The 21,145-nt window shown below is 42.0% G+C and overlaps 1 protein-coding gene across 1 annotated transcript in view; it reads right to left on the bottom strand.

The window, feature by feature from the left end:
- Positions 1–21,145, bottom strand: part of HGS (hepatocyte growth factor-regulated tyrosine kinase substrate) — a 2,162,662-nt gene that overhangs the window by 348,696 nt on the left and 1,792,821 nt on the right. The window contains exon 15 of the mRNA XM_044069724.1: positions 10,408–10,580. Coding sequence (XP_043925659.1) covers positions 10,408–10,580 — 173 coding nt within the window. The remainder of the gene's footprint in view (positions 1–10,407; positions 10,581–21,145) is intronic.

Here is a 21,145-nt window from a genome sequence, read left to right as displayed (position 1 = left end):
CATCATGTTTGCTCACTTCCAAGCTACATCCTGTCAGTGGACCTACATTCATTTTTTTTAGCAGGCTGATTGGTCATACAGACAGCTTTTGCTCAACCCAGGCTGGGCAACAAGAGCTTACTTGACCTGGGATGCTGGGCTTTTATGCAGGCAGGATGCAAACAGACCCCTCCCACTGTTAACATTGGTCCTTGGTACAGGGCAGAGTAGGCTAGGTCCTCAACTCACTTAGCAATGATAACTACCCATACCCATTTTTGGCAACAACTGTCAACATGCCCAAATCACAAAGACAATTTACACAGTTGACTGGCTAGCCCTGACAGCACTCAGTCTATAATCTGTACCCTCCTATCTAGAGGACACTGAGCAACACATTTGACACCTAAAGCAGTTGGTATGCACCACACCTGACACCTAAAGTAGTTGGCCTACACAACTCTTCCCTGGACATGCACCACCTAGAGTCTGTGCTGCTGTCCATGACTACATTAATTTCTGGGTATACTCTTTTGGCAACTAACAAGGTTGTATTGAACTTAAGTTCCATCCTTGAGGTAGTAACTCCCAGTAAGTTTCTGGAACCCTACCCGAGAAGAGCACGTAAAGTCCATACAGACAGTGCTCAGAGGCAATGCTCAAACTGTACACTTTCTGCACAGGAGATGAAGACCTTAACCATTATGCTCAATCATGTCTCCTGTTCTCCTGTACCTTACCTCCATTGTGGGGTTAAATATTAAAACAAAATACTTTCTTGCTAGAGGATTTCAATTACCCAAGCATTATATGGCATACATGCACATCTAAAAAACAGATGTGCTCAACGTTTTCTAGACTATGTTTGACAGGGGTCTGCGGGCTGGCATGATGGTTAAGGTGTGTACCTCACAAAGGGTTATATCCTCACCTTTCAAACTGGCTAGGCTTAAATGGCCTACAAGGGCAGCTAGCCTAGTATTTACCTATGAACCAATGTTTTACAATAAAATGTAAAACTACATAATAGAGGCTTTACTTTCCTCAAGCTGGTCCTTAGCAGTGCAGTCCCTGTCTATTCTCCACACTCTCTCATCATATCTGGTTAAATCTGACCATAAATCCATCATCTTCTCTATCAGGCTTAATGGTAACACCCCACCACCAAAGGAGATTGCCTTTAGGGATCTTCACTCAAACCTATTTCAGCTTATAGAAGACCCTTGAAAATGGCTTTAGGATATTCACTCAAACCTATTTCAGCTTATAGAAAACCCTTGAAAAATTCTCAACACCATGCAAATAGACCTGGACTAATCTCCGGCATTTACTAAAAGCATCTATCTAAACAGCTGCAGAGAAAAGTCAGTATCCATCTGCCCTAATATAAAGGTAAATTCAGGAATAAACTCCTCTGGTTGAACTTCTATACTGATGAACTGTAATAAACTCCTCTGGTTGAACTTCTGTACTGAACTGTAAAACAACAGAAGGAAAATTATGACGAATTGTAAGCAATCCCCATCTCCTTATCTCAGGGACCACTATAAAACATGCCATGTAAGGAACTTAAAATTACTACTAGAAAATGAAAAGACGAATGTGAACTTATAGTAGCTACAATAACAAATCTTTCAGGAGTTACATCATGAAATCAAAGAATAATGTGAAACAATGCACTCAGCTCATCCATAATATCACATATTCCAATCCCAAGGATATAGCCAGTATATCAGCAGACATTCAGTGGTAACGTTTTCCACCCCCCAACAGTGCTGCCTCCCAAGTATCCCCAAAAATCCCTGGCAAAGAATAAAAAGAATTTCACAGGACCAGACATCATACCAAGCTGCATGCTCATCAGTGCCAAGTAAGCACTATCAGACCCTCTTACTTAAGCTGTTCAATCTCAGCCTATTCATAGGACTTGTGCCTGCTGCTGGAGAACAGCCACACAGACTCCCCTGCACAGATCCAAGCAATAACAGGCACATCATTCTCACCAGACTTCTATGAAAACCATGGAACACATCACAGCAGAACTCATTTTTTCAGATACAGGCAACTTAACTGATCTATACCTCAATTAATATGTTTCTGAATGGCAGGTTCTGTACCCTGAAATTAGTAAGGTTCCTAGAAAAGGGTACCGAGGACAGTGACAACTCTGTTCACACTGCTTATTCTGATCTGATCAAGGCTTTTGACACTGTCCCCTATGGTGGCAGTTTGAAAAAAAAAAAAAAAAAAAAGACAAAATGTACACCCTTATGTCATCTGATGGATTGCAAATTGTTTATTGGACAGATCCCAGTTTGTGAAAGTTGCTGGCACCCTCAGTGAACGTAAAATTGTAATTAGCATGGCACCATAGGGATCAGTGCATGGCTCTCTCCTGCTGGCATTTATTTTGCAGATTTCCAATCCCATATCCCAGAAGTGTGGTTAACCAAGTTTGCTAATGACTGCAAGCTGGCATACTACACAGCTTCACCAGAGACTGGAATATACACATACCTGGTGAACTGAAAACAGTTTCAAGTTAAATGCCAAAAAAGTACAGCACAGTAGCAGTTGGCAAAAAAAGATGTTTCTACCTACAAGGTTATAAATGGTACTCTTTTTTTTTTTTTTTTTAGATAGGCATGGTCGTAAAAGACCTGGATATTTATGTGAACAGCTCTCATTTGATCTTCATGTTTCCGCCATAGTCAAGAAATCATTCTAAGTGACCCAGTTAATTTCCATGGAAATATCTTCAAGATCCAAAGAAGACATCCTCACACTTCACTGCTCCCTTTGTCAGACTCATCAATGACTACAATGTCCCCAGTGGTATGTATAAATTGAAGCAAATCACTCAACAGGAAAGGCCCCAAATTTCCCTTACCAAGAAATTAAAGGTCATAAGCCCTTTAACAACTTAAAGACCATTCCAAGGTGATCTGCCTCTCACATTTCTTGCCATGAAAGACCTACTGTTTCTTTGCAAAATCAGTTGCTCTACAAACACCCGCACTAGGGATCTAAATCGACACCAAAAATAAGCAAAGACTCAGTGGAAAGAAACAGGTTCTTAAGTCAATGTATTCCCAACCTATGGAATAAGCTACCACAACAGGTCAAAAAGTACTTATTTATGATTACATGAGGTTACTAGGATATTAGCCCTGAGGCCCTTATTAGCCTAGCCAATAGTTCAGCTTATGTTTAGAAAAATCAGCACCTGATGCCCCTTGTCCAGCAGGCACATGGGTGGAATCCCTGGGGTACATTTTCTGCTTCCCATCCAGTTATCCAGGTTGCTCTTAAAAACGGGTAAAGATGTGCTCTGCTTGATGTGGAGAGGGAGTCTATTCAATAGATGGGGTGTCTCTGGGATACAAATCTGTCCCAAGTCTTGTAGAGGTCACAGACAAGTTTGAGGACGCGTGAGGGTTACTCGAGTGGAGCTCGACTTGCAGATATGCAGCAGTCCCATCAAGGTGGGGTCCGTGATCACCTTGTATGCCAGACAGAGGTCACCTCTGATGAGTCTGTATAAAACCGAGTAGAGGGATAGGGCTTTTAGCCTGTGTATGTTAGATGTTTGAGGCCCTGGATTCTCCTGGTGAGAAACCTCTGTGGTCTCTCCAGCTGCTTCATGTGCTTTGCGAAGTACATGGCAAAAGGGGCGCTGTATTCAATAATGGAAGTTGTAAAGGAAGAATACAGGAATGTTATAACCTCCTTGTCCCTGGATGAGATACCCTTACTTATGAGTTGGGCCATGCAGAAGGCTTTCCGTACAACAGAAGTAACATGGTGGTCAAAAGTCAGGTTGCTGTCAACCTGGGTGCCCAAATCCCTCACGACTAATTGCATGCTTAGGATGTTGTAATTAATGTGATAATTTGTGGGGATGTCACTTCTCCCCAAAGGGGATGATGATGTATTTTTTGGTATTCAGCTTGAGGCCATGTCTCTGGCACCAGTCATTGTCTTGAGTCAGATTTGGGGGCCGTTAGCTAGCTATGATTTCAGTAGGGGGTCTTGTCAATGGTTAACTGCACCTGGAATGTCTCCTGTGCGTCATACTGTTTGACCAGTCTGGAGGTGTGTGTCTGTCTTTAATGTATATTGAAACTCCACCTCCTTTAACTTTACTGCCCACAGTCTGATGTCTGAATGTACAATAGGATGAGTAACCAAGTAAGGATGGGGAGCTCTCTGCAGCTTTGAACCAGGTTTCTGTGACTGCACAGATGTCAGCATTTTCCATGGTTAGGAATGCTTGCAATGAGTGCAGTTTCATGTTTAGACCCCTAGCGTTTAAGCAGCATGACCGTTAATTTGTGTTTTGTTGAAATGTTTATGTCGGTAGTTTTAACCTCATCATGTTTCCTAAAAAAGGCACTATAGGAGAGGCAAGAGCCTTTGCCAGAAGGCAGAAGCCCTGGTGAGACAGATGTAGGCCATCTCTGGCAAAGCATAGTGGTCTGTCGATCATATCTTCCCAGGCTGTCAGGTACTGGATCCCCCTGGAATAACACCAGAAACTAAGCCAATTGTTAAAGCCAATCATTTTCTGTTTGTATTGAGGCATCATTCTGGGTGAAAGCAGAATGCTGCTTAAGGCTAGGGACATACCTGCCTGGGACACAATCAGCAAGCTCAATCATGTCTCTCTTCATGTAGTCTAGAGAGGTACGTCTCAAGTCATTCATGCTAACATGGACTATGACTTTTTTTTGACTATATTTATGAAGAGCCTGGATTACTGTATGGGTAGACAAATTTACACCTGGTCAGTCATGTACAGTCCAACTCAATTAGGGAGGTAAGAACTATTAACTGCTTACAAATTGAGGCATAAACATTTTAGTGTGTCTCTTTAAAGGTACATATGGTGAGGCATTTTATAGTTCTTATGATCGATTGCCTAGTAGTGTGCTTATGTGTTCCATGTTTCCTAAAGGAATGAGCAGCCAATGCTGGCTCACCTATGCTTGACTGGCCAACTCCCTACTCCTGGGAATGTTAGCTCTGATCACACTGTGTGCATCTGTTTTTAATTTCTGCTTTTCTAACTGCAATTACAAGTCAGTCCGACACAGAGTAAACTGGGCAATAGCTGACATTCTTCTGTTAGTATAGTACAACTGGTGATTTAGCTAAAAACGTGAGAAGAAAATGTCCCATGCTAATACGGTCAGGAACTGTTTTATTATCTATCATAGTACATTTGGTCTGCATGGAGAGGAATGGAAAATTCTGGTAAGCTAACAGCATGACTGTGCCTGGTTATGAGAAGATCACATGAAAATGCCAGTGAGGGCTAACACCCATCTGTCAATAATGCAGCTATGATGCAATAGGATTTTCTTTCGTTATCTACTAATAAAAATACTTTTACAGCTGGATTTTAGGGAACAAATCAGTATGTAGTCTGCCAGCTTACTACTGAAGGAACAATGTTGCTCAACATCCGCAAGAAATCAAGTTACTACTGCTTCTCTAAAATCTTCTGATTCAATGATGCACATTAAACAGGTGAATGAATGGGTTGATAGGGTCTCCATACAGCAAAAGAACTAGCCACAGGACTCTTGGCCTGTCCAGGAATGTCTGGCTTTCACCTTAAAAGAACAAAAAGTTGATCAGACAGACATAGGACAGCCATAAGGCAAAACAAGCAGATTAGGCAAAAAAAAAAGACTAAAATAAGATATATAACTGTGATGTATGTAGTTATTAGACAATGCAATTTCACATAATGCAGACAATGTAACATGACATATGCAGAATATTCAAAGGTGTGCCATAATATACCTTAACAACAGTAGTGTGTCGGTAATTTTTTTCAGTGAAAAAGTTGGTTGGTCGAGTTTTACTGCATATGACTTTATATGAATAAGAGAGGGCAAGACACTTAAGGATATGTAAACTGAAAACTATAACAGGATTTTACTATTTACCTACTTATGAACAAACAAAAAACTCAATGTAGTTGAGTCATATACGGTATAAATTCATATTACCTTACAAGTTTAAATTTGATGTGTAGGATGAGAGATCACTATATTTTGGGAGAAAAGAACAGTCTTTGGTTGAGATAATGAGTATACTAATTGTATGTTGGGATCAAATTTTCTTAAGAGATTATAGAATAGTAGTCTTCTTCTTTCGGCTTTTTCCCTGTTAGGGGTTGCCACAGTGGATCACCTGTCTGCTCATGACTGGCAGTGGAGTTTTATGGTGTCAAGTTGCCAGCCCGGCGCCCAACCTTCTACAGAAGACACACACACACACACACCTAGGGCCAATTTAGAGTGTGAAATCCACCTACAGCATGTCTTTGGGATGTGGGAGGAAACCCACGCGACCACAGGGAGGACATGCAGACTCCACACAAAAGGCACCCCAGCTGAGGATCAAACCGGAGAACCTCTTGCTGTGAGGCGGCAACGCTAACCGCTGCACCACCACAGCCGGCCAGATTATAGAATAGTCTATGTATCTGGAAATATATACTCTTTTTAGTTATGTGCATTGAAAATTTTCAACTTTTTGGAGATGGCCGAGTCTTGACACAGTATGAAATTTTTTTTTTCTGGGTTCAAAAGCCAATCAGGAGGACAGGGTTGCCCTGCAAAAAGAAACCACTTCATGAAAGCATCTCAACTACAAGGTCATGTGCTCTTCAGGGTAGGCAAAGAATTCTGTTATTTGCTTATATGAGCAGTGTTAAATAAGTTTCATATGCTAAGATTAAAAAGGAACACTGCAATTACACTGAAGTGACAAATTGAGGTTAATAGTAATCCAGGTTAAAAATAAAATATATTTATTTATATGCTTGTCCTCCCTCCTATTGCTTATCTTAACAGGAGGTCGTGGTAACACCTTAGCTGGAAGCAGAGGCAAATAACAGACTGGATGATGAAGGCAAAAAATTTTGGAAAAATTGAGTCTCTACTTTAGTTGGGAAAGTATATGAACATTGTATTTTGGCAGTGTTCTCATGGAAAAGGACCTAGAGGGTATCCTCTAGTTTACAATTACAGAATAAAGATTAAAATAAATAGAGATATAATTAGAAGCAACACAGGAAGGAAATAAGATTAACTTACAGGACAGGCTTTAAGAAGGATGAGGTATATTAAAGGGATTGGAGGTTTTCGGTAATTGTGTTGTCTTAGGGCAATAAGCTGGGCATGTTAGCCTATATGCTGATAAATGTTTTTTAACAAAGCTGGAAGGAAGTGCTATATCTATAGTTATGGGCTTAAATGCACTGGAAGTTACTAAGAACAGCTAGTTTAGAGGGCAGTTATGGGAAAACGATCTGGACAAGACATATGATGTTATACAGCAAATGTTAGTACTGATTTCAAAAATATTTAGCAAAGGAAAAGTTGGTGAGGGGTTGATTATATGGTTTAGGAGCTTTACATAAGAAGTACCCAACTTACATGATTATATAAGGAAAGGATCTGTTTTTTGTTTTTCATGGTAAAGATAATATGCTCTAATACCTGAAAAAATCTTCTGTTTCTCGAAAAGATTTAAGAAAATGATTTTGTTAATGCAGGCCTGATACTCTAAAGATTTACATTAGTAAATCTACACTGCTGTTTACAGATCTTAATTAGTGTCAAGATTCTGTTTTTTGTAGGATTTTAAGGTAAATTTATCCAGACAAAAATAATAATGCTGGGTTTTAATCTGACTGCACAGTTATTATTTAAGTGCTTTTAACAAATTCAGCAAAGATTAAGCAGCACAGAACTATACACACTGTACTAAAATAGTAAACTACAAAATGCCATTCTTTTCTCAGAGTAGAATCACAAGTCAATCATCACAATACTCTAGCTACACAAACAATGCCTTCTTCTGGTACTTGCTAGCTCGTGCATGGCTATGTTCCTACCACATGATCTGCAACTCTATCTTTCCCCTCAGCTCTCAATGTGGCGGAGTTTCTTTCAATCACTGCAACATGACAACTGCTTAACTTACCTTTCCCAACAGCTGTTGCACTGTGCCACAATCACTCTGCCACAACTACCTACCAAATGACTGGTAGCAGCGTTGACACCCTTTTAAATCATGAAGCCCTATCCCAATTAAAACACACATTATGCCTCCACCCCATTTCAGTGGTATCACTTATAAGAGTAGTACACTATTTTGTTCCCCACTCAGCTAATCCAGTACAAAGTGCTTCACTCCCTTTTCTCCTCGTATATAATTTTGCTTCATTTTAATTAGCTCTGTACAGTTTATAAAGTATTAATTTCAACTGGGTAATATTGTTAAGGACTACTGCGATTTGTGAAAGATCGGTACTACTTCTAGATTATCAGACAAATAACGGAAAACTATGCACCTACCTATGTGAGCAATAATATTAAGTTATGTATCTTGGAAATAATTCAAAAACATTTAAATAGGAGGATAGCTGGCATGAGAGGTTTGAGTTTTAAAACTAGGTTTTAAAACACTGTCTTTGTGTACTAATAAATACAGACTGGCAAGGGTGATTGGATAAATATTATAATTTGTTAAGCACAAGGAAAACATTTTTTAGTCAATCTAAAAACTGGTAGATCTACTGAGAAGCAGAATTAATTTTATGGGAGAGCTTATAAGTAATGATATAACAAATATAAGAAAATCAGATTTGATTACTTTGAGCACAATTTGAACAGCTGGTTGGGTATGAGAGCTTATGATCCAGTTTTCTTTGTTGGCAAGCTCCTTGATGGCCTGTCTAGGTGTTGAGCTTTTATTAGGAACACTGAACATTTACTTAGATGACTGCAAATTATTTCTTCCGTTCAATTCAAGAACTGTGATGTGTTCTACTCTGTCTTCATTTCCTCACTTTGACAACTTTCTTCATTCTAAAACAAGAACACCTCCGCTTGCATTTACCATAAAGGGTATCCTCCAGTGACACCTCAGCCACAAATGAAGAATGTATATTGCTCCGTAAAATAGTGTAAGCCACTCGTTTTATAAAACCATCGATTTAATGAAACACCAAGACCAGCATAACACAAACAATTGGGATTGAGCGCGCTTTCATCTATCTCGTCAAGACTTCATCAGAATCCTGGGATTCTGATGAAGTCTTGATGAGATAGATGAAAGCGCGCTCAATCCCAATTGTTTGTGTTATGCTGGTCTTGGTGTTTCATTAAATCGATGGTTTTATAAAACGAGTGGCTTACACTATTTTACGGAACGATATACATTCTTCATTTGTGGCTGAGGAGTCACTGGAGGATACCCTTTATGGTAAATGCAAGCGGAGGTGTTCTTGTTTTAGTTTTATTTTTTCCTGGCGTGGAGGAGTGGTGGTTTTGGTAACTTTCTTCATTCCCCCTTTGAATTAATCTGGTTCACAGTATTTAAAATCCCCTTCATTTCTCTTAGCATTGTCCTCCATATGTAGTTAATATGCCACCATGATCAATTCAGGGACCCAGATGTGAGTGCCCCATACTAACCAGATCATTTGGTCACAGAATACTATCAATTCACACTGTGTCCCACTCTGAACAGTTTGCCTGGCCACAGGGTCTCACCAGAAACAGAGATGTCCCACACTGATTAGTTCACCTGGTCATATAGTGTCACAATGTGCCCCATCCTTACCAGTTTTCTTGGTCAGAGTCCAACTGGTGTTGCCCAACCACACTCAGTTCATTTGGTAACAAGGTCTCAACTTGTGAGTGCATCACTCTGATTAGACGTGCTCACAGAGTAGCGTCAGTCACAATGAAACCCACCTTCATCGAACTGCAGGTTCACATTGTCCTACCAGACACAGACAGACACACAGACAGACACACAGACAGACACACAGACAGACACACAGACAGACACACAGACAGACACACAGACAGACACACACACAGACACACACACACACAGACACACACACACACAGACACACACACACACAGACACACACACAGACACACACACACAGACACACACAGATCTATTTGTTTGGAAAGAGGGTCCAACCCTTATCAGTTCACGCTGCCATAGGGTTCCACTGTACACCATGTTTATCAGTTCTCTTGGTCAGAGCTGCACTGGTTACATCGTTCTACCCTGATCAGCTGTCATGCTATGTCCCACAGTAATCAGTTCATCCTACCACAGGATACCATTTGTCACACAGTGTCCAAACCTGACCAGTTCACTTGATTACAGAGTACCAGTGGTCATACCATCTCTCATCCTGATGAGTTCAGTTGGTCACAGAGATCCACTGGCCGGTCACGCACAATCCCACACTGATCGGTTCACTTGGCTAAAGAGTCTCAATGGTTACACTGTATCCTCCAAAACACTAGAGTCACACTGCAGAACACCAAAGTTTAATATGTCACTTATCATACAGCAAGATGCCCTTGTTTGGTTTACCTGTTTCTTCTGCCTCATGATCTCCAATTTCTGAGCAAGCTGTATTTGCCGCTGGCGTTCTGCCTCTTCAGCAGCACGTCGCAATTTTTCCCGGTGTTCTTCACGGAGAGCATTTAATGCACCTCGAGCATCTCGAATCTGGGCAAGCTTGTCCTGTAAGCTTTCATAGTAAACTAAAAAATAAACAAAAGTTTTTAAATGTCTACATTAAATCTAGCTTGCACTTCATATAAATGTTTCCCATTTTTTTTTTTTAAAGAAATGATCATGAAACATCCAGAAAATACTTTGTAATTAGCCAACATACCAAGCTTATGACAAGCTGGAAAGACAAATTTTCTCCTCCCATGTGGTAGCACATGGGGAAGAGATATGGAGGTCTGCATTCTTAAGAGATAAAAGATCTAAACTACTGCAGAAACCATCTCATTCAATTAATGTAGAACTCATCACCCTACTCCTGATATTCAGTCAAAAGCCTCTGCCTTCATGTACTATTACATTAAGTATACATTATTTACCCAAGGAAGAAAAACAGTAACTTTTTTGAAGCCTTTCCCCTCTAGCCTGTTATACACTTAATTACCATTCTTGTTTGAGCTAAAATGCTTATTTGGAGGCTACAAGAATGCTATTTCAGAAAAGCACTTGCTCCCAGCTCAAGCACTCAGTCTGGAAATCCACAAAACTAAACAAGAAAATGACAGTCAGACAAAATGGGTTGGTATGAGGATCACTGATGGGGCTGGTAAGGTGATGATGGAAGCACCACAACAAGTTTCTGGTGTAGAACCACTTTCAATTTCTCTGGAGTGGTCGCCTGGTATACTGCATGTGGGAGGTTTGTGTCACTCCCCCAACCCACAAGACAGCATCAGGTATTACATCAAACAGATTAAAACAGACAATAAGGAAATGGCTGCCTTATGATACTCTGCTCTTATCCCTGGAACACAAATGAAGCTTACTAAGGTTTGTTCTGTTCTGCGTCCTGTTAGCACTTCCCACTTGTGGCTACAACAGATTTTACATGTAGTGGATAAAAGGCAAGCAGAATTAACAGACTTGTCCCTTGAAACTCTGTCCTCTTCTCTGACACAAAAACAAACCTTTTGGTTGTTTGTGCTTCTGCACCCCGTAACCTCACAAGGGTTGTGCAAGTTTATTATACCTAGCAAACTTAAAAAAAAAATTCAAGCAGAAGGAATCTGCTACTTGCTAATATTCCGTTTTTCTTCTCCCCCAGAGGTACCCAGCCAAGAAGATTTTTTTTTTAAACAGCTTTATTCTGGTTCCTACAAAAGGTCCTTTGAGGGATGGAGAAGTACATTCCAATGGCAGACAGGGTCTTACCTTGTTCACTTCTGGAAAGCACTTCTTTAACTTTCAATCCAAAGAAAGTATAACCATCAAAAGGAGCCATTAATGAAGGACTTCTTGAAGCCTTCTGCAAAGTCATATAATTGCATCAAAGTGTGCCCGGGGATGGCTATGCCAATGCATGCTGCTCTAGCTGTACCATCAGCTGCACAAGAAAGCAGACACACGGATAAGTTGGACATTGACTGTAGGGTACACAAATGGGGCTCCACTGATTTCTGGATGCCTTCAGATAAGCTACCAAAGAAGGACTTTGTGAGCTCCTTTGTCAGGTCCCTCTAGAAGAATGTCATATGGGCAAGGGGTGAGCGCCATCTGGCCCCTCTGGAAACGTGTCATGGGCAAGGTAGTTCAGCCCTCCAAGTGTAAAAAGTTGCTGATGCATGTGTCCATTTCCTAAACCTGTTTAATACTCTGGACTCCCTGTTAGTGGGGATGAACAAATGTAGTCTCCTCTCAGAGTTCCTTCTCTGTGGCTGCCGCCACAACCATGGCATCTACTGAGGGACCCTTGAACTGGTGTGCACTGTTTGGGGAGACCAAGATTTTGTCTGGCTTCTTCAGAACTGGCTCCACCATATAAGGGTCCCTCCATGCCCACTGTGCCACTAGATCTACGAGGTCATCAGTGGCAGCACCACTCAAGAGATAGAAGACTTAGCCCAAAATGCATCAAGGACCAAAGACTACTTCACAAAGGGCATACCTGGGGACCAACCCCCCTGCTGTTTCAGCAATTCCAGAAAATCACCAATGACGACACTTTTCAGAGGAGATTATGGGAACTGTCACCGCTATCCAAGACGGTGCCTTCCATGACTGACTCTAGGGAGGAGTCCAAATGTCTTCTTTTACATGTTGGTTTCCTTGGACCTTACCTCATCTGGGCTTCTACGGAAAGGTCAATAAGACTGGAAACTTGCATGGTGAGCACCCCTAAGACTGAATGAGGCTGACTATCCCAGTCAATCCAGATATGCACAGTTGAAAACAATATCTGATAATGGTAGAATGGAGCCAATGGCAACAGAGAATCTCTTTGGTCTGGACAGAGCCTTTTCAAATGCCTCAAAAGCCAAGGCCACAATCAGAGACAAAGCACTCCTCCAATATGTAAAGGAGATAAAAGGAATATCCTCTGCTCCAATTCTTCCTGGCTCCTAGGCAGACAATAGAGATGAGCTATCAAGTGCCAAGGTCCAGAGGTGAAGAGAGAGTTCCGAACGTTTGAGTTAACTCAATCCCTTGAGTCTCTGCTCTGATGCTTCAGCTCAGAGATTCATCCTAACAACACTGGAATACAAAGTAAAAGGGATACAGTAGCAGTCAAAATCAACAGGACTCCTGGTTCTGACATAAGTGCTCTGGGAAAGCTCAGACCAATGAGCACTGGATCTGAAGGTCAGGGAATAATTGGAGAACCCAATGGAGAGGCAGATGGGCCTGTACCACTGGCTGCTAGATGGGGATGGTATCAGTTGAATCTGTATTTGGAGGAATCTCTGCATCATCTGATTGACGTCTGCTCTGGTAAGGCAGAACAGGACCTAAAAGATGAAACCACTGAAGGTAAGGGTGGAATGCCTCTCCTGCAAGATAGGGAGATAGAGCCTTGGACTTACCAGCTCTGGTGAAAAATGGGGAGGTGGTGTTGGAGAACAGACCCGAATAGCTGTCAGATTCAAATGTCTCAGTGTTTTCAGTGCCAGACCCAAGAACTCTGACAGATCCAGGGAGAGTTCCCTGGATTATTCCATCTTCCTCTCAGTGTTTCTCTTGCTTTCTTTCTCCTTAGGCTTATTCTTCTCTATTTACTCTTGGTGGGCTTGGGTCTATTCAATTTCTTGGCTGGGGAAGATGCCTGTGAAGATGAGAACTTGGGCAGGAAGCAGCCCCTTCAATACCAACTTGTCCCCACAACTCTGCAGTACTCTTGCTCTAAAGGAAGCACAAGCCTCACAGTCTGAATCTAGGTGTCCTGCCCCCAAGCAGTATATGTAGAGAGAAACAGTCAAGGTCCAGCAGCAGGATTTTGTGGCTGCAGGCACAACACGTTTTGAAAATGGGAATCTTGTCCAACATCGCCGGGAAGAAAACAATGTGATCCAATATGAACAAGATTACAATTAAGCTGAAAAATCAAGTTAAGAAAAGAGTAACAAATAACTGACAATAGGAAGAGATACTCCTAACAATAACAGACAAAAGTACCAGGAACAGAAGGGAGCTACTTTCAAAATTTAATCTTTTTTTCTACAATCTCTCAGGGAGGAAGACAGGTAAGAAAAGGAAAGACAGGAAAGGCAATATGGCTAAAATTAGCTTAGAAAAAGTACTAATAAAACACTTAATTCACTAAATGTCAGTGTCTTCGTACACCATGTCTTTCTGATCAGACGGCAAGAGATCCATGGTATTTTGAAGGAACATAAGGAATTATGGGTAGGGGAGGAGTCAGAGCCATAGATTAACAGTTTCTAAAAGGCGCCAAAGGTCAGATCTGATAACCCAAAGGTTGAATCAGATGAAAATAGACAACACGGCATTGACAGTGCACTTAACACTGAATCTTCACTATCCATATCTTTCCATTTCAAACTGAAGGAATTATCATTGCTAACAGCTCCAAAATGGCAGTTAAAGACTTCTTTTTAAATCTCGACCGGGCCAAGACTTTAAACACAATCCCCCAACTCAGGCATAGTAGAAAACTTTAATAAACTAGGAATAAACCCCTTTGTTACCTGCTGGATTGCCAAGTGGCCCATAGCTAAGAAAAAGGAGATCATAATAGGTGAAGCTACCTCCACAAAAAATCACCAGTGGAGTCCCCTAAGTTCACTGCTGGCACCTTTTGTTTGTCACTTATTTCTCAGAAGTAAAAGTCAATGCCAAATGGCTCTGGTCAACTAAGTTTGCAGATGACTGCAAGCTAGGAGTAGTGATCGAATCCCCAAAACCATTTTCACTACAGTAAGGATCCTCTTTTATACTGCTCAACTCAAACAAAGGGATTGCTTCTAGAGCCAGAGATATCAATGCCCCCTTTATAGGTTCATAGGTAAGTACTAGCCTATTAGGCCTAGGGCCTTTATAAGCCTAGCCAAAAAGGTACCCTGGCGTTCGCCACCCAAGAAAATTATTTTCCTGTGCCCCTGTCGAGCAGAGCTACAGAAGTGATCCCTGGGGTGAATTTCCTATTTCCCATCCAATCATCAAGATTTTTCTTGAAGAGTGCTAATGAGGAGCTTTGTTTGACATAGATAGGTAGTCTGTTCCAGAGTATGGGAAGTCTCTGGGACAGGAATCTATCCCTCCAGCATGTTCTGTTTATTGTGGTGACAAGGTTTAGGTCCCTAGAGCGTGTAGCTCAGAAGGATTGGGATTTCTTTAAGTGAAGCATGTCCAACAGCTCTGGGTTTGACATGGCTTTGTATGTTAGGCAGAGATCGCCTCTGAGTAGGCGATATGCGATGGAGTAAAGATGGAGTTTTTTGAGACGGTCTGCGTAGGGCATCTGTTTGAGGCCAGTAATCCTCTTTGTGAGGTATTTCTGTGGCCTTTCCAGTTGTTGTAGATGTCTTGTGAGGTACATACCAAAAGGGGCATTGTACTCTATGATGGGTCTAATGAGTGATGAGTAGAGGGGAGCAATGACCTCTTTTTTTCTAGATGAGAAACTTTTTGTGATGAGGTGAGCCACGTAGAAGGATTTCCTGACCACTGTGACGATGTGATTATCAAAGCAGAGATTACTGTCCACCTGTGTCCCAAAGTCTCTTATCACACTTTCGCCATTAAGTAGACTACCACTTATGTGGTAGTTCATGGGTACAGAGTTTTTACCAAAGGGGATGACAATACACTTCTTGGCACTGAGCTTCAGGCCATGGCCTTGACACCAGGCATCTGTCTCAGTGAGGCCTTTTTGTAGTATGTCCACATCATTAGGAGTTTTGATTATGGCCCCTAGTTTGCAGTCATCTGCACTACTCAGTACTCCACTTGTCACTGGTCTGAAGTCGGACTTGGAGTCTGCTACTTTCACAGTGTGGGTTCTGTCTGTGAGCCAGTCGGCAACCCATCTTGTGACATAGGGATTTATACCTAGTTTAGTGAGCTTATCTATAATTCCAGAGTGGGGGATGGTGTCAAAAGCCTTGGTGAGATCTAGATAAGCTGTATGAACCACCTTACCCTCATCTGTGGCTTTGGTGACTGCTTCAAATAAGTTTAGGAGTCACAATCTGCCTTTTTCAAACCCAAACTGGGTAAGGCCCAGAGTTTGGAGATTACCAATGTCTTTGTTTATGAGTTTCATGATGATACGTTCCATGGCTTTGCAGACCAGGCTCGTCAGGCTAATGGGGCAGTAGTTCCCGGGGTCCGTCATGGCTCCCCCTTTGTGGAGTGGGATAACCGTCACGGTGCGACATTCATTGGGCACAAAGCCTGAGGTGAGGCTATGATTGAACATGGTACTTAAGTAGGGTGCCAGTTCATTCTGTAGTTCGTGTAGAACGCAGCCTGGGATATTGTCAGGTCCCATGGATGCTGTGTTCTTGGCTTTGGAGTGTGTGTTTTTTACCTGTGCAGCCGTGATTACAGGAACGTTGCATTCTTCCGGTATAGGGATGGGCCCTCTAAGGGGTGAGAGGGGGGTAAAGTTAGCACTGAACCTACCTGCCAGGATGTTGGCAATATCAGTTGGTTCTGTATATTTAGTGCCATTGTGCTGTAACTCAGAGCAGATCTGAGTGTTTCCATTGAGATTATTGACATAGCTATAAAATGCTTTGTGGTTGTCTTTAGAGTCCATGGCAATTTTGTTTTCGTAACTAGCTTTGGAGGATTTTATGAGGGATCTCAGCTTCTTACTGAGGTTGACCAGGGAGTTCCTCCAGTCATGGGATGTTACAGTTTTTTGCAACAGTTTCTTTCTTCTGTTGTAGAGTTTGTTTATGGCAGAGGACCACCAGATTGGCTTCCTTTTTTTGGAGGATAGCATCTTGGTTCCATTAGGGATAGTATGATCCATGCACTCGTGTAAGTGCTTCTAAAGTGCATTTTTGTAGGATTCAGCAGTCGTAACTCTATTGTCCGTCTGCATCGGTGTCATGAAGTTTGCCACTTCTGTCTTAAGAAGTGTGAAGTTGGCTTTGGAGAAGTTTTTTTACGGTGGTTTCCCTAATTGGGGGTGGGGGCGGGATGTGGATGTCTAGGGTGATTAGCTTGTGGTCGGATCTGACCAACGAGGAAATTACCTCCAGTGTGGAACACCAGTTGCCCATGTTGGTAATGACCAGGTCTAGGATATTGCTGCCCCTGGTGGGAGTGTGAATAAGTTGATCCAAGGCGTTGGAATTTATGAATTCCAGAAAACTTTGAGCAAAAGAGTTGGTACATGAGTAGTTTTGCCAGTTAATGGTAGGGTAGTTGAAATCACCCATTATTAGGGTGTTGGGTTGTATCCTAATACTTTCCAGTGTATCAAGAAATGAGGATTGGGAATCCTGGGGCATCGTGGGGGGTGTGTAGCAAGCTACAATTTGGACTGCAGTCTTGCCCAGAGTTAGTTGCACTTGGATAATCTCGGATGCATTATGCTGTGCAACTAGCCTGGAGGTGTGGATATCCTTAATGAACATGGACACGCCTTCACCTTTAGTGCTTCGGTCTGGGTTAGGTGGCCGAAAGGTGTGGTATGAATTATTGCCTGGTAACGCAGGGGTACTCTCTGGAGCTATGAACCAGGTCTCTGTCACTGCACAGATGTCGATGTTCTCCATTTTAAGGAGTGTCTCGAGTGAGTGCATTATTCAGCCTCATTAGGTCGCTCACAGAGTATAATGCTCCTTTTGGCATTCATCTGTTCAGACACATGCAACAAATGGAATGCCTGCTGAGATACCTTATAAAACAGATACAAGGCCTAAAGTTTATGTCCTACATAGACTGACTTAAAGCCCTATTGGGATATTTGATCTGTTACCGAGTGCAGTGACTTGTGTCAAACATACAAGGGATCCACTAAAAACTTCACCTCAAAGGTAATCCATAACTTCAGTTTCTATTTCTTTAGCTTATACATTGCTAATCCTCTTTTCTAGAGACCCCTACTATTTTCTTACTTTTGTATTAGGAAATTTTCTATATCTGGATGCCTTTGCCTGTACTTCTTTTCAAAAATCTTTGGTGCTGCATTTTTGCACAGATTAGTTTTGCTTTCTCTGTTGCAAAAATATTGCACCATATTAAATCACTCTTTTTTCCCATATCCATATTTCTTCTTCAGATTTCTCCTTCTCCAGCTACTTCTCCTTACATTGGGGACTTACTGTTCCAGCACGCTGTGATATAAAGTACAGTTGTGTACACTTACCATAAATGTAGATGCTCGAGTGTATTCACTGTTGCAGTCATCACATTTGGGTTATCTGCTTGCAGTAGCCCTCAGTCGGCCTGATTATCAAAGTCTTGGGTCCTGCGTCGGTTGCTGTCATCTTCCATGACGTCAGGTCATCAGGGGTATAAAGCATGCAGCCGACGCCATTACATCAGTTTTTCTTGCCCCAGAAGTCAGGTGCCCCCAGAATGGGAAGCAATTACATACAAGGTTACACCTCCAACAAAAAAACAAATACACCAAAAAGGTTTTAAGCATAGTAAACAAGAATAGAGGTATAGTCAATAGAAGTCAGGGGGCTGGAGGGAGGGTAACCAGGACTGCAACAGTGAATACACTCGAACATCTACATTTATGGTAAGTGTACACAACTGTACTGTTTTTCGTGTTTCACTTCTGCAATCATCACATTTGGGTAGATTCCCAAAGCTAAGGATGGGAGGAGGTAATTAGATAGCATCACCAAGAGGAGAAAACGCTGAGAGAAGAAAGGAGCCACTTTTGAGACTAAGTATTTTTCCTCTGTTTATTTGCTAAGTTTTTCTGCATAGCCGCCTATTTTGAGCATTTTCTGGCTTGTTAAATTTGATTTCTGCATTAGTAACTGGATTTAGAGCACAACCTGGAACTGTTTACTAAATTTCCTGTTTGCACTTATTTTTAAAATCGTTTTTTTCTCAAAACTTGCATTTTATCTGTCTTTGGCCTAGCACTCTTGTGTGGGGTTCATGTACTGCACTGTTATAACTTGTTGATACTTGTTAACCTCTGCTATCTCTGAAAAAACAAAAAAACAAAAAAATCTTGCTTTTTTCCCACTTTTCTGAGATTTAAAAAAGTTCAGTTACAGGCTTGCTGTTCTTGAACTGTTTGCAGGTTTCTGTGAGGCCATTTTTTGCTTGGGCTAAAGGAAAGTGTCTCTGTTGATCAGTGGCAGTGACAAACATTGAGCAGCCTGCCTGCCCCTGTGGGAGTGGTTACTGACTTGAAACTGTGGTTTTACTGGCCATTTTGGGTCAATTCCAAAACTCCTTCATCTTCCTCTCTTAAAAACCTCTTTTGCACGGTTTTGTGCGTTTTTGAGCATAGCGCAACAACGGGCAGCACCGCCTAATTGGGTTTAAACTATTCCTGGCTCCACAAAGTCTGCTCTTCACTTTTTCCCTTAGAACTGCTCTCTCTCTCAATTTAAACACCATATTCTCATTCTAAGGCCCTTCACTGGTCCAATTAAGTAATCCTACAAGTTAGCACTATTAAACCATAAGCACTACTTACTCTTATACTCTCTACAATTACCCTGTCCTCTATTGGTCCATCTTAAATTCAGTTTCCCTATTACTCTAGCATGTCCAAAGGTCAGTCAGTGGTTTCCTCTCCAGTCCAGCTGGTGAATCTGGGAATTTTGAGGCAATGTTACAACTGTCTCATGTACACGGACAACCCACTCCTCCTCCAAACAGGTTCAAATATATGTGAGAGATGCAACTATTTAGCCAAACTGGAGGCTGAGCTCTCTCATCTCAAAACTGGTGTAACCAGTCAGGAGGCGAAGGTGACCTCACACAACACAATTCCAGTATCACACAGTCCCACCACATCAGCGAACCAAACACATAAATACACAAAAACATACTCGGAGGCTCTAAATAAAAATCTACCTAAGCAACAGAGACCTCCAAAGCAGACATCCAAGCAAATGCTACCTCAAAACAAAACACACACAACACATAACCCACAAAGTCAGTGTGCCAAGCAGCCACAGCCCTTAAGGCTGAATAACACACCTGATACTCTTATTATAGGTGACTCTATTGTCAGACACACTGACATCCCGCTCACCAGGCTGAATAAAGAGAAGGTCACGGTGAGCTGCCTGTCGGGTGCTAGGATCCGACACATAACGCAAGCACTCGGGTCACTCCAAAGCAAATACAAATATGACTCAGTCATTGTACATGCTGGTGTGAATGACCTGAGACGTACCTCCCTGGACTACATAAAAAGAGACAGAGGAGCTCTCTGATCATGTAGCCCAGGCTGGTATGACCCTGACCTTGAGCAGCATCTTACCCTCACCTAGAATGATGCCACAGTACAAAGACAAAATGATCGATTTTAACAATTGGCTAAAATGTTGGTGTCATTCAAAGGGGATCCAGTGTCTGTCAGCCTGGGATGACATGCTCGACAAGCCACGTTGCTTCGCTAGGGACGGCTTGCACCTGTCACCACTGGGCTTTCGGATATTGGCAAAGGCTCTTGCCACCCCCATAGTGCCTTTTTTAGGCATGGCTCAAAGTCAAACCCACCCCCATAGACAGCACAAGGAACAAGAAACTAAGGGTAATGCTGCTAAACGCCAGAAGTCTTAACCTCAAGATGCACGCACTCAAAGCTCTCCTCAGTATGGAGAACATCGATATCTGTGCAGTGACAGAAACCTGTTTCAAGGCTCCAGAGAGCACCCCAGCACTACCAGGCTATACCTCATATCATGCTTTTCGGCCCCAAAACCCAGACCGAACCACAAAAGGAGGGGGAGTTTCCATATTTATCAAGGATATCCACACCTCCAGGTCAGTGGCATTGTACGAAGTATCGGAGACCATCCATGTGCAACTAACAGTGGGCAAGACTGCTTTTCAGTTTATAGCATCCTACAGACCACCCTCTCAAAGTCAGGAATCCCATTTGGCTTTCCTGAAAACATTGGAGAACATGAAGATCTCTCCGAACACCATTATACTGAGCGACTTCAACTACCCAAACATTGACTGGGAGCACTACTTAAGCCCCAGCACCTTAGCCCAAAGATTCCTGGAAATTATAAACTCAAATGCTATGGAACAACTAGTCACCACGCCCACAAGAGGGGACAACATACTAGACCTGATCATTACCAACATGGGGACTCTATGCTCCACACCAGAAGTATATCCCTCATTGGTA

This window comes from Protopterus annectens, chromosome 4.part0 (assembly GCF_019279795.1).
Source record: "Protopterus annectens isolate FY-2018-M chromosome 4.part0, PAN1.0, whole genome shotgun sequence".
NCBI classification, from domain to species: domain Eukaryota; kingdom Metazoa; phylum Chordata; order Ceratodontiformes; family Protopteridae; genus Protopterus; species Protopterus annectens.
This window is presented reverse-complemented; position numbering and strand designations above follow the sequence as displayed.